This window comes from Plectropomus leopardus, chromosome 13 (genome assembly GCF_026936395.1).
Source record: "Plectropomus leopardus strain MGB_pleo_1.0 chromosome 13, ASM2693639v1, whole genome shotgun sequence".
Lineage (NCBI taxonomy): Eukaryota > Metazoa > Chordata > Actinopteri > Perciformes > Serranidae > Plectropomus > Plectropomus leopardus.
The window spans coordinates 13,444,519-13,458,876 of NC_142188.1; the positions used below are offsets into that span (position 1 = coordinate 13,444,519).

Consider the following 14,358-nt stretch of genomic DNA (forward strand, 5'->3'; position numbering starts at 1 on the left):
AAGGTAATGATAAGATGTGTTGAAGGCTGAGAACTGGAGGCGGCGGGCTTGCTGGACGTCTAATTTTCGGTTGATGTGTTTTTTTTTTTTTATGAGTCTGGCTGTTTACCTCTTGGCCTTGACGTAAGATTATTGTTTAGAGAGGGGAGAAAAAGTTTGCTTTCATCTCTCAGTCTGAGTGGGCTGGCAGATAAAGCAAGCAGGCCCTTTGTGGTGATATCATGGAGGTTATTGAGGGGCAAGCTGGCAGAGATGGAGCGGGCGAATGTAAATCATGCAGTTTGTTCGTTGGTGGTCAAACACAATGACTCCACTAAAACACTACCTACAGCAGCCTGTAAATGATGGAGTACACAGACATAACACCGCTCAACTAAATAATCAAACACATTGTTGAGTAAGTTTGAAGAAATAGTTCAGCAAAATTACAAAAACTCAAGAATGAAAGTCTTATTCCAGAAACAAAGCTCTGGTTAATCCTGATGATGGATGGGTTCGGATAGCTGGTTCCATTTAGGATCTGGTCCTCAGTTGGCAAAATATCCATATTTGTTGAAGTTCCTCTGAAAGCATTTATTAAACCCTTAAAAACCATCTCTGTTCATCAAAATTCCATATTTAGAAGTTTCTTTCCATGAAATAAAAACTCTTCATGCCCAAAAATGTCTCAAATGCACCTTTGCCTCATTTAATATGTACTGACCTATGAATGCAAATTAGCCCCACTCCTCGTCCGCTCGCCTGCAGCTCAAGCTTATCTGCTCACCCCTGACTCTGCATCTTGAACACACAATCCTCTGCAAACGGTAGGGTGTGGTACCAATCTTAATATTTTTAAGAGTACTAACTCAATAACGATGGTACTAGTGAGTACTGATTAAAGTTCAATCAGAGCCAAATCAGTGCAAATGCTGTGCCTGAGAAGGCATCTGGCATGTTGAAGGCCAGCAATGGAGCTCCGCAGAGCTTCCAGGTTCAACTACAGACAGCAGGCACAGGCAAAGCAAGGAAACCAGCCATGGAGCTCCGAGGCTGGCTACGTTGGTGCCAAACATCAGTTTAAATAAAACAAAAACAAAATAAAAAATCACCTGCTTTGGGCTGGGCAATATATCAAAATTGTATCCATATTGTTATATGAGACTAAATATCTTATTTTAAATATTTTGGATATCTTAAGTGTTGCGTTACAGAAAAGTGATGTAATGTTTTTGCTGTTCTATAATTTGTCTTTACCCACCTTGTCTTTATAAACACATCATTGATGTTTATTTATCAAAAGTCTCATAGTGTAAATATTTTGTGAATGCACCAGCAGTTAATCCTACAATATCGTCACAATATTGATGGAGATATCTGGTCACATATAAAGGGATGACTTTTTTCTCCACATTGCACAGCCCTGTATCAACCATATCAGCTGTAGCTATGTAGCTATTAACATTAATTTGTTTTATGTGCTCACTGCCAGCCGGTGAGTTTAATCACCAAAAATTATTGGTGGGAAAAGATCACCCTGTAACACCCCTCTGCAAGGGTCTTTTTGTAGTTGCGACAGAGTTAAGACTTCACACTGATGTCATGTCAATTTCAGCTAAAGCTCCTAGTTAAACTTTTATGTTGATCATATCAATATTTGAAGCTTATTAGTTTAATAGCTCTGCATCACAAACTCCAGATTTCTGAGTAAACAGCTTGTGAAAAATAAGGTGTAAAATTCAGTGGGTAACAACTTATTTCAATCTATCAGATACATATTTAATCAATATTTCATATCTTCTGCTGATCTCATTTTCAGGTCGTAGATACAGGTTGTAAATATTAATTAGGATGCGACTAAAAACGTGTTTCTGATCTGAATCTTTGAGTTATTTTTATCTTCAGTTACCTGTGAATGTTAAAAGATAAACTTTGTTTGATAAGGCATTTGAAAGGATTCAGATGTGAGAAGCAGATAACCAACAGAGCAATATGAATGTTTGTCAGATGTCGAGCTAGAACAATCAATTCAAAAAGGTTCAAAAGATGTTGAAGCAGAAATACCAAACATTCAGTTCATACAGCTCCTCAAGCGAAGAAATTTCCTGTTTTTCTCAGTTTTGTATCATAAATTGCATAAAACATTTATGGATTTTAGGTTGGACAAAGACGCAATTTGAAGAATTGTGAGGGCCATTTTCACTATGTTTTCAGCGACTAAAATTCTCCAGGAAATCAACCTTGAGAGACTTTGAGTATAGACATCTATTCATCATCAAATCTCCAAACAGCTGCCCTGGCTGCGACTGAGTGATACCTGCCTCCCACATGTGATTCTCACTTCACTTCCCTGGGGGCCCCGCAGTGTGTGAGAGCCAGAAACAAAGTGCGTGGGTGGATGCATGCATCAGAGTGTGCGCACTTGTTTGGGTGGCAACGCCAAAGAAAGCTTATTTCAGCTTCGACCCGATTACGCTTTTGTTTGTTTCCTTTGACACACAGTTGGACAGTGGTTTGATTAATGGGCCTTCAACAAGGACATGACATCACCGTGGCAGCCCGTCAGAGGACTGCTCAGCACATGGGGGACACTGAGAGTAGGTGTGATGTAAATAAAACACTTACATTGGAGGCCTCGGGCGATTTGCTGAGCTTTTAGGCTTGTTTTTGCACTGCAGGTTTCAGTGCTTTTAAGCTGCAAACACAATGTCAATGTCAACAGAAAGTTGAACTTGGAGTTTCGCGAGGTTTGTTTGGGAGGTCTGAGGGAGCTGTTGAGACTTTCAGTGGTTCTGGATGATTGCTTACAGGACAGTTACTGTTGTTTCCTTTGGACGCTGGGCTTTGTAAGGGAAGAATCAAGTGAAAAAAGTGCATGGACTGACTTTTTTTCCTCATGTTTCCTCTGGTCCCTCTCTGTCCTTATGTTTGAGTATTAATATATTGATTTGAGTGGGCAGTTTACTGTGAGTAGAGATGAGAAAAATCAGGTCTGTTTGGACATTTTGGGAAAGGACGGAATTCACCTGAATCTCCCCTTCACTGAATCGTGAATCACCGGAGACTTGAAATTGATTTTCTTTTGTGTTTTAACTTTTGTTTATCCAGCAAAAACATTTTCTTTGTCACACACTGTTTCACAATCACATAGTTATACAGAGCAGTCCAGTAAAACCACAGTGTTGGAGACTGATCTGCTCCACTGGAGCAGGTCAGAATAAAGGCCTCTCCGTAACTCTGCCACCAACAAATAGTTTTTATGGATAAGTCAATACATCTAAATGATTGATTTTTCTCTAAAAAATAAAACTGACCATTTTAAATTGTGTTCTTTTTGCTCTGACAAACTATATGTCTGTACTTATTGCAGCACAAAGGAAATATAAACAAAGGTTTACATATGAAATTGCAATACTGTAGGTTTAAACTGGCAACTCAGACATAATAAAAATAATGTAAAAAGACAGCTCATTATTTGAGTTAGTAGTGCAGACTTTCAGTGAACACAGGTCCTGCCTCCATTCAAGGCTCAAATTATTCATTCATTATTCATTCATCATTACGGGGGTAAATGTCATATTATTCCATTGAGCATGGCCCCTGGGATAAGCTGTTAGACACGCATGCGCAGTAAGCAACACAGCATCCGATCTTTTGAAAGACTTAGCCCAATGCATTTGGTCAGTGCTTCTTAGTTTTACTGTTTAATCTTTTTTCAGCCTTTGTCTTCACTGTGCAGGAAGTAGTATAGCCTTCATTTCCTGTCACAAACTCAGGTTCAAGCAAAGGCCAGCAAAACTGAAACTGTTGTGTTCACTGAGCAATTACAAAATGATATTGGAAAACAATGAAAAACTGCCAAAATATTGGTTATGTTGACTTACCTCTGGCTCCCCACAGTCACACTCTTCTCCCTCCTCAACATAGCCGTTGCCGCACTTCTGGCCTCCATAGAGCACCTTCACCTCTGGCATGTTGTCCAAACACATGCCGACGCCTTTCTCCAGACTGGCAGCAAGGTCCTTTTTACTGCAAGTACTGAACACTGTTGGGAATGGATACCTACAAGAGAGATTGAGGAACACAGCTGACTGAAATGAAGGAATGAAAAGACATCACAAGATTTCATGACATGAAAAATACCACAAATTGGCCGAGACAGAGGACATCCTGCTTTATGTGTACTTTTACTGTTCAGAGATGAGAATTATCGGTAAGAAAGTGGACTCAATCATTCTGCTGAGCCAGAACACGGACAGAGCCTTCACTGAAACCTTTGTTCAATCTGCTCATTCAAAAGGCCTTTTCACACAAATTTAATGGTCTACTGACGTTGTACCGTCTGAGCTCCGGTTCAATAGATTTTCAATCCTCCTCAGTACATAAACGGGTCTTCAAGTGTCCAGAGAAACATTTTCTCTGGCAGTGACATTTTTAAGAAGCATATCCTGGCTGCACTGGGACAATTTAAGCAGCTGACTAGAGGGAAGAGTACGAGGAGGCGTGTGTTGGATTACTTGTGTGTATGCATGTGTGTGTACGGGGAACCTTGATAAAATAGCAAGACCAAAACCACATCATTTCTAACACATTAATTTCACTCCCTGGTATCGCTTACCTGAAGGCCTGACTAATGTCTAATTTAGTGAGGAAAGAAATTGGATTTCGTATTGAAAACGAGAAAATGTTATGACTTTAAAGATGAAACTGTATGATATGCCAATAACAGCTGTGAGGCCCGAGGGGACGGTCCTCCTGCTAGAATGAGCCTCTGTGAGTCCAGGAACCAAGGGCCAGAAATAAATAGAGAGAGAGAGAGATGGACAGTGAAAAACAAATATAATATGTAGAGAAGTAGAACAAAGAAACAAATCTATACAGAGTGGGGACAGAAAAAGACCAAGAGACACTAAGATGTGGACAAAGGGATGGAAAACATCTATGGAAAGAAAAAGGAAGGAATGAACACATGGATGGGTAAACCACAGAACTCTTGTTGAAGGAGTGACCTGCGGTGCCAAAGGCCCCAAAATGACAACGAAGAGACTAGAGTGCAGCTCGGGGTGCATAATTCTGTCCGAACCCGACCTGAATCAACACACATTCTGTTTTTTATGTTCGAACCTAACCCGAGCCCAAAAAATTTAATGTAACATCACTGAAGCACAAAGTTTTTCCCTGTCATGCTATTGTTGCTACTATGGTTACAGCTTGTCTGTACACCATGATTACACATATGGCATCAAATGATCATCAAAAGGCATTTATGATTATTATTATTATTATCATTAGTTGTAAGCTAAGACAAAGTTACATGTATATTTACTCCCTGAATTAGCCTATGTGGTGCGTTCATGTGTTGTCACATAAATAACAAGCCCCAAGTAGCCGAAGACAGACAGCCCAAGCTGACCCGAACGTCAGTTGTAAATATTTATGCCAATCTGGCCTGACCTGTCGGGTCATGATGGGCTTTGGTCAGATATCTAAACTCTCTAGAAGACATGAAAAATGAAGCACAAATTAAGAGGCAGAATGACAGAAAAAAAGGTTTATGAAAAATGGCTTGAAAGATGCACAAAATGATTAAAAGGAAACGCAAAATGACAACAAAATCATGGAGAAAACAGAAAAACCAAAACAGTTTTTGTTTTTTTTATCTCAGTCATTCGAGGTGTAGGAGGGATGAGGAGGCCTGTACATGTCTGTGTCCAGGTGTCAGACATGGCTGTAGGCTATTCAGGATCAAATAAAAGCAGCTATTTACTGATATTAATTTGTATTTGAATATCTAAAGTTGTTCATCTGGCATTCATTTATCACACTGAATAAACTGTTTTAAACACTAATAATGCACAGTTTAGTATTGCCAAGACGTAAACATTAAACATTTCTAAACCCACTGTTGTGCTTATCCTCCTCTGAGGCCTGTGTCCTGCTTTGACTTCTCTAAACACACCAGCAGTATGAAACTAAAGCCACAGGACATCCAGTCTTACAACACTGTGTATAAGAGTAACATAACCAAGCCTCGCCTTCAATCGCCAGCTAACCAACAAAAATATCCTCACAAAAGTACTGACAGAACAGAAGGATTTAGGCTGCATAATGAGTATCTCGCAGCTCACATAGTCATAATGGGACAGAGTCGAGCTTCATGAGGAGGAAGTGTAGGATGTGGGGCGACAGGAAGCACTGGCTAGCAGAGAAGATTGGCAGACATGAGAGAGAGAGGCAGCTGGCATCGGCTGCTTGAAAAGCTTGACTTCAGACACAAACATGTCATACACATACATATGCAGCGATAGACTGACTGGGGTCTTCAAACGCAACAGGGCGTGGAGACTGTCTGCAAAGCTTGCGGCTTCACGGGGCAGATTTGTGAAAATTCAACATTACACAGAATATGTTTATGGAGCTTGACGTTGGACAGAGGTGGAGGTTTGTGTGTGGTGCTTTGCCTTTGCCTGAGGGGGATTTGGCTGCTGCAACTGCATGGATATTTCACCGCTGTTAGTTGACTATGCTGAAGCTCCTCCTGAGGGGACCGGAGATAACGGTGGAGGCATTCAATGGGAAAGAAATCTGCTTTTTTCCCCCCCGAGAGAACACAGATTTCCAGAGAGCATGGAACACAGAAAAACATCGTCCTCTAACGGCCACCCTTGGGTGAAAATGGTGCGTCCACTTGACTCAGACTTTCCACCTTTGAGTGTTGGCTGCTTTCATCTCTTGCTGACCAAAAGCCAATCTACCTGACTCCGTCTGCCCTCGTCTGCTCCCATAATCCACTTGTTGGAGTCTCTTTACCACCGTAACAGAAAAAGAGCTTTGCTGCCCTGTGCATCGAGACCCATGCACCAAATCCAGGATAGACAGACTATGCAAATCAAACTACGTCACAAAGCAGACCAAGCCCTTGTAAATAGCACAGGCTGCCACTGATAACAAAACACAGGCATGCTGAGGGATCAGTATGAGAAGTAAACAAAGTCTGTTCTCAATAAACCGGCATTAATGGTAAAAGTTGACTGTCAGCTTGAGATTTCTTCAATGAGCAAAAATCAGGTTTCTTTGGAACAAATTAGACCCACATGGAAAGTATTAACAAGATCCAAAGGATACGTGTGTTAAAAACAGCTGAAATTTGGTCTGAGCACTGTTGCTATGTACACAGCTTTGCTTTTGGGCCATCTCCCTTTTGCAGACTATTGACTGATTTATCTTCTGAGACACTGACAGTTTTTGAGCACAAACCAAAACACACTTAATCATCAGGGTCAACCTGTCCAAGCACGTGTTTACAATCACTAATATATTGCACAACCCTGCTATTGGGTTCATAATCAAACTCAAAGAGTCAATTTTATTCATAAAGCCCAATGTCACAAATCACCTCAGAGGGCTTTACAGCATATGACATCCCTCTGTCCTTGGACCCTCACAGACACTAAGGAAAAACTCCCCAAAAAACACCCTTGCCAGTAAGTCGGCTTAGCTAGCTAGAGAAACAAGCTAATTAAAACCTTGTAGTGTAATTATTATGAACTCTGTGTGGTATATTTTATTTCTTTCTCCATAGTTCAGACAACAAGCAACTAACCAAATGAACACATGAAATGTGAGGCCAGAGGTCCTTATGAATTTGCAGAACTGTAACCTGCTGTGTTTTCCAGAAAAGCTTTCTTACATATCTGAGGACAGAAATGGCAAAATTGTGAGATATGAGCTGGCAAAGATGGAGGAGCATCCTGATGGCGTAAGAACGATATACTACACCCACCAGCCAAAACATTAAAATCACTGACGGATGAAGTGAAAAACATTGATAATTTTGTTACAATGCAATGTTCTACTAGGAAACCTTGAGCGCTGGTATTCATGTGAATGCAATCTGAACTAAGAAGGCCACACTGTGGATAGGGCGTCCCTCAGGGCTATCAGCATGTCCCAAAAATCCTTTAGCAAACTGGGGTCTGGAGAATTTAAAGGCCAGGTCGACACCTTGAGCTCTTTGTCATGTTCCTCAGGTCATTTCTGAGCAGATTTTGTGGTGTGGCATGGTGCAGCGTCCTGCTGTGGGGCCACCATAGGGTAGTGACACTAGCACGAGAGGGTGTACTAGATCTGCAACGATGTTTGGCAATTGGCACGTGTCGAGGCACATCCATTTGAATGCCAAGGCCAAAGCTTTCCCAGCAGAACATTACATTGTAACTAGATAATCAATGTTACTCACTTCAGCTATCAGTGGGTTTAAAGTTTTGGCAGATTGGTACATGCTAGCAAATGCCAAAGATGACTCACAAAAACAAGAAGGTAATGCAATATTACTGACGGGCTTTTAAGTGAGTGGAATGGCATATCAAGCCATTTTAAAATGCAGCTTTCTACAAGTGAGCAATTACGAAGTGCTCTGTCATTTATATGCTCGACTATTTAAAGCAGAGGGCACCTCGAGCAGCCATGACGAGAGCCAAGAAATCAATGGAAATGATCTATCTGTACGTGATGTCTAATGCAGCTGGTGATTGTGTATGAACCTGGCCTTGATAATTGAGCTGCGGCGCTAATTTGCAGCAGACATCCCTGCAGGTAACAGGTGCCCACTTCATCCTGGTAACAGATGCAGTGTCAGCCTCAAAGGGTGTCCAGGGATGCTGCAAGAATATCTCTGTCACCCACTGCTTGGTGCGGTTCTTTATTACAGTGAGCAGGTACACCAGAGGAGCTTAGTGGCCAGACAAGGATGAGCGCTAATGCACAATCAAGGACAGAATGTTGCCTTCCGAGTGCTTTTGTGCCATTGGCTGAATGTCTGTCATGGGGAGGACGGAAATTAATTTATATGAACAGGAAAATACTAAATTAAATTACTGCTCACTTCGTGTGATACAGATAATGACTGTGGAAGTATCAAGAACGCTTTGAGTGCAATGATCAATGCAGCTGGACAATAGCTGGTTGGTGAACTGTAATTTATCATAAAACTGTAACAACAGTTCTAACTTTGGCAGAAAATTGTGTCTTCATACTAAAAAGCTAGAAAACATGATTTTTCAGGGCCTTCAATAATTTTTTCCCCCTCTGTGCCAGTCTGTCAGCCCAATTCTCAAGAACACCTTGAGAGATTTGGTGGTCAAATGTACAGGTCACTGGGACCTTGCCTTTATGTCATTCTTGCGACCACAGTATCTCAAAAACACCTTGAGAGAGCTTCCTTAAATTTGGTACAAATGTCTATTTGATCTTAAGGGTGAACTAATAAGTACTGGTGGTCACAGGTCACTGTGACCTCAAAAACATGTTTTTGGCTGAATTTAAGAGTTCATGTGCTAAAAATCTGTGCTGTTGGTATAAACATTTCTTGCTGCTGGGTTGAAGATGTGTGTCTACATTTTAGAATATGCAGCTTATTTGCATAGACAATGCTTCAAACATAGGTTTGAAGCATTGTCTACCGTCATGGCTACATGTGGACAGACATGGATGGAAACTGCAACTTGACTGGTTTGCGGAGGCATACAACCATGAAGCGGTAATTCTAGTTTTAATTGCTTGTATGCAGTTACATTTTTGTATAGATTTTAAAAAGTGATGTTTTTAGAAGCAATAACTGAGTCAAAATAAATTAAAAGTCAATTATGTTCACACCACAAGGAAAAGCAGTCACAGTTGCCAATAAACCGCTAGAAAGAAGAACATTAAAAAACAACTTTTAATATAGTAGCAACAGTCCAAATGTGCAGATCTCAGTCTGCAACAGACCCACATTGAAGGTGTGTATTATCACAGCTGAGACCGCACGGCTGCTCTGCTGTTCAGGAAATTAGCCGAGCGGAGAGTGTAGGTTTCCCTGGATAATATTAGCATAAAGCCCTGCACCCTCTCCAGGTGTAGTGTGCTGGGGTGGAACTAATTTGGCTGTGCACAACAGTTACACAAAATCTAATTAGTCAGCTCCTTTCTGGCTGTTGGTAATGTTTGAAAGGCAAATATGTCATTCACATTGTGAATAACACAGTGTTAACGATCGTAATCTCATCAATGTCTTACAGCCTCATACAACTGTGATGCTGTCAGAGGAAAATGTGTGGTGCTATCTCGCTGATGAGCTGCAGACTCGGTTACTGTAGCTGCCAAATCACAGACAAGAAGAAAACATCCAACATTATCTGCTCTGCTTTTATTATTAGCCATATCCATCAAAAACATCTAATAAAGCATTTCAGCTGTAGCCATTTTTATTAAGTAATGTTTAAAAATAAAAAAACTGAGAAAAAGAAATATTTAAGGTCTCCCTTGTTGCCTTGTCGGTTGATTTTCAAAGGGGTGTTCTCTTGTTGTTCCTGTTGTTGTTCTTGTCCACAAACAAAAACTGTGTTAGCATGAATTGCTTTCCACCATGAAGCATCGTAAGTTTCCATCAGCTCTGACCAACATTTTGAATTAATTTCCTTGCTCATTAAACATTTGGAAAGCCAAATATTTGAGTCTTTCTGCCTTTGTCAGTGTTGTAATACCCAAGATCTGTCTCAATCCCACTTTTTAAAGGTCTCAGTCTTTTCTCAGTCTTGACCACATCTATCTCCATCTAGGTAGGACTCAAGACCAAAACTGTACGGATTTCTCTGAATTGCCTGTTCAAAAAAAAAGAGTGTTGAATGTTACACACACACAGAAGACATTAAATGAAGAGGAATCTCTATTTATTTTCTAGATGTTTTAAGGGAATGTGAATATTTCAGATCGATTTGAGGATGCTTATGGTTTGCATGTTCCACATTTTACTGAAAGTGACTCGCACTTGTCTGGTCTTGCTCTTGACTTGGTTTCAACCCCTCAAAGTCTTGATCATAATGACTTGGTCTCGGTTCAGGTGTTCTTGACTACAAGACTGGTCTTTGTTGATGCATTGATGCATATTTGCAAGTCGTTGTAATACCACTGTGTGAAACCACCGGTAAAAATGTCTATCACATCACCTATGAATGCTACATGTGTGCTCTTGTGCGTCTGATGGTTTAATTATAATAAAACAGCTTCGCACTCTGACTGAAGCCCTGCTCTCATTTGGACAAGAAATGTCCTTTGGAAAACTTAAAATGGGATGTTGAAAAAAGCAAAATTGTGTTCAGGAATCCATGACAATAAGAAAAAGTTCAACAGAACAACGTAAAGGAAGAAAAACTCACAGATTTGGAACATACCATCTGCTCAGGTTAGCACAAGGTGAGCTTAAACTGCTAACAAAGCCTTCAAAAAATGCACACTGTCAAAACATTAAACGAATATTTTTCGGTTACTGCTGACTATAACAATTTATCTACAGGCACATATGTGCACACATGAAGGCATCTGCTGCAGAACAGCTTTACCCTTCCTTCCACTTGACAGACACTCAGTGCTTAGAGGACTTAGAGGCTTAATTGAGCAGATGATCAACACCGACATTAAAACAGAAAATTATCATACATCCACACAACTATTCAACCAAAACCAGCCAATGTGCTGTGATTTGACAGACCCACTTATCAAATGAGACACTGGCCTGAAATGAATACAACAGCGATGTATTACTTTATTTCCTTAAAGTTGGGGGGTCACAAGTAGGGGTGTAACAATACATTACTCTGGATTGCTTTATAGATTCAATGATCAGCAATCCAATATCATCAAGGCAAAGTTAAAATATTGACATATATTGTTATCATAAGAAACACCTTTATTTTGAAATTCTCATGGCCCATATGTCACTTCACTTCCATCCAAGCAACACCTCCTTCCTAAACATTCAAACAGTGCTAGCAGCCTCAGGCCAGCCAGACGATGGCAAGCAGCCCCGAAAAAGGAAATGAGCCTTGTTCACCAACAGTCTTAGGAAGAAATTTCTTTTTAAAACCAAAGTTTTCCTTTTTGCAAAAATGTGTGAAAAAAATATTTTAGCATCTCATGCATCTTTTTGTGATTTCACATCTACATCTGACACTACTAAACATGACAACTCATATAGTGTTTACTTTCTCCAGAAGCACCCACTCTAGAAGAGAAGTTGTTTTTTTTCCCTACTTTTTGGAGTCTAGTGCATCACCCTCTGCAGGCTTTTGTTTCCTTCTGCTTTTCTTTACCTTCATTCTCTGAGTTTGCCCATGGCCCTGCAGTCTCATTCCCTATTTTCGGAATTTGCAGGGTGTTCACCTGTGCTATTTAGGATCTACTGGCACGCACTGTCAAGGAGGAGAGTGGGATTCATCATTTAAGAGCACAGGTGGAACCAACTCTGGGTTTCAAGAAATGTCATGATTGTGACATAGACTTTCTTAGGGATTAAGAACAAATGTAATAAAAAACTTATGAAGATAGTGGTGAATGACACTCAATTAGGATATTTACTGATATCTTGTAATATTTATTGCAGACCTCTGAATTGTATTAAATAGAAATTGTATAGTGGCAGACTTGTATTGTATCGTTGTCCAGAAAACTGTGATAATACTGTGTCCTGTAGTAACTTGTGATTTACACCCCTATGCACAAATTCTAAAAAATAATAGCTAAAATTAAAGCAGTAGAAATTGAGATATCCTTAATTTTTGTCTTTGAGCTCCAAAAACACTAAATCCTACATTGCCCACAATGATATCCAAAAGCATCTTACTAAGGCACTACTGCCTTCAAAATATAACCCTACACCTCCTGTTTGTCATGCAGGCTTTCTGTTAAAAAGCCAGCACACTGTACTGGGATGCAGAGATACAGTCTCTTGTGCACCAGGCAGCTTTTCCTGGATCTAAAGCCGTATGTGCTGTGCATATGATTCCTGTCACTTTGATCATCTCTGCACATGAGGCCAGTGAGTTCAGGCGAGGAGGAAACATTTAAGGCATTGGTCACACAAGGGCTATGAAGAGCTCTTCTATTTGTAGGCTCTCTGACTGACATCAAGCTGTCTCCGCTGCTCTCTAAGCTGCTCTACAGACTGACATGCATTTAGTCCAAGCTAAGCAGGACAGACATGTCTGACCTTTCGGTAAATGTTAGGCTGCAGAAGCCTATGGTGATTAAATATCAGGAGGAAAGGCAAAACACAAGTTAAATTTACTGCAAACATTCACCCACCAGCAACCTAAGTAGCTTTTCCCCTCCTCATCTCAACAAATAATGATATTTTTGTACCTTCTCACCTCACTTGCACTCTGTCATTTCTGCAAGAAAATAACAAGACTCACAAGCTATTTCGTACTGTGTTGACAAAAAATTCACCTCTTGGCCTCAACGTCCAGCCACAGCTCCCTGCTGGGCCTTACCTTTCTTCCCAGCAACACATATAGACACAGGAAAGCACTTTTGAGCTTTCTCCCCACGTTCACATGATGCAACTCTTAGCTCAACTTCTAAAAGACATCTCCACTTCAAAAGGTCCAACCCTGTTCCTCGCCCCTGTCCCTCGAATTTCCACTCATTGTTATGACACAAATCTCTCGTGCCCAGTGTTCATGTCATAGATGTCCATGTGTACCCCAAACAGTTCCTTCATTGTCGTCTTTCTCCTGTTTGTCTCTCTCTCACCTCTAGCTCTCTTTGTGTTTCTCTTCCTGCATTACCACTGAGGGAGATAAAAGACAAATAAAACCACCGCTTCCTTGCTCCGCCTGTCTATCCAGGCATAAAGCACCTCTCTGCGGATCTCTCTCTGTGTGCCCTGGCCCTGATTGCAGCTGGCAGCGTCACTGATAATCACGTCATTTAGATGCAGCCTGTCCTCTCCTCCATTAGCAAGTCTAAGCTGAGAATATCCCAAACACAGACAGTCAAAAAAGCTACACTGCTTTACGACAATACGTTTAACATTCTGACGGCATCAGCGCTGAGGGTCAAAGCAGGTTGCTAACATATATATATAAAAAAGAAACCAAATCTGTGATGGGGGAAATGAGTTCTAGATTGTTGTGTGAAATTGTTGATTTTGTCAACAGGAAACAGTGAATTCAGGCTGATAGTTGAGGAAATTCAATTTGGGAGACAACCAGCTAAGTCAAGCTTAAACTCCAATAAAGTAATAACTTTCATCTTATAACTTGGCTCAGCAACTCTGGTGAAATGTTTCCCATGACAAACGTCAGACTATGAGCTCTGTGGCTCACACAGCACAACTGATATCATCAAGACAACAACATTGTCTAGACAAAACAGCTGATATCTCACCCTTAATATCAAACATCAAAACAAAGAAAGTACATGTAATAGAGTTATTATGAGTTTAAAGCAGCAGTAATTGTTTTTTTTGGCCACTTGGAAGCAGTGGAATAAGCTGTAAACACAACAAATTGCCTGTTTACACCTCCAGCAGGTACAGAGCAACATTAGCATTCACTTGGA

General features: G+C 40.6%; 1 protein-coding gene across 2 annotated transcripts in view; it reads right to left on the reverse strand.

Annotated features, from left to right (window-relative positions):
* The window catches only part of adam12b (ADAM metallopeptidase domain 12b), a 108,650-nt gene that overhangs the window by 24,316 nt on the left and 69,976 nt on the right, over positions 1-14,358 (reverse strand). For both annotated transcript variants that reach the window (XM_088086117.1, XM_042502410.2), the window contains exon 13: positions 3,864-4,041. In XM_088086117.1, the coding sequence (XP_087942243.1) occupies positions 3,864-4,041 (178 nt within the window). The remainder of the gene's footprint in view (positions 1-3,863; positions 4,042-14,358) is intronic.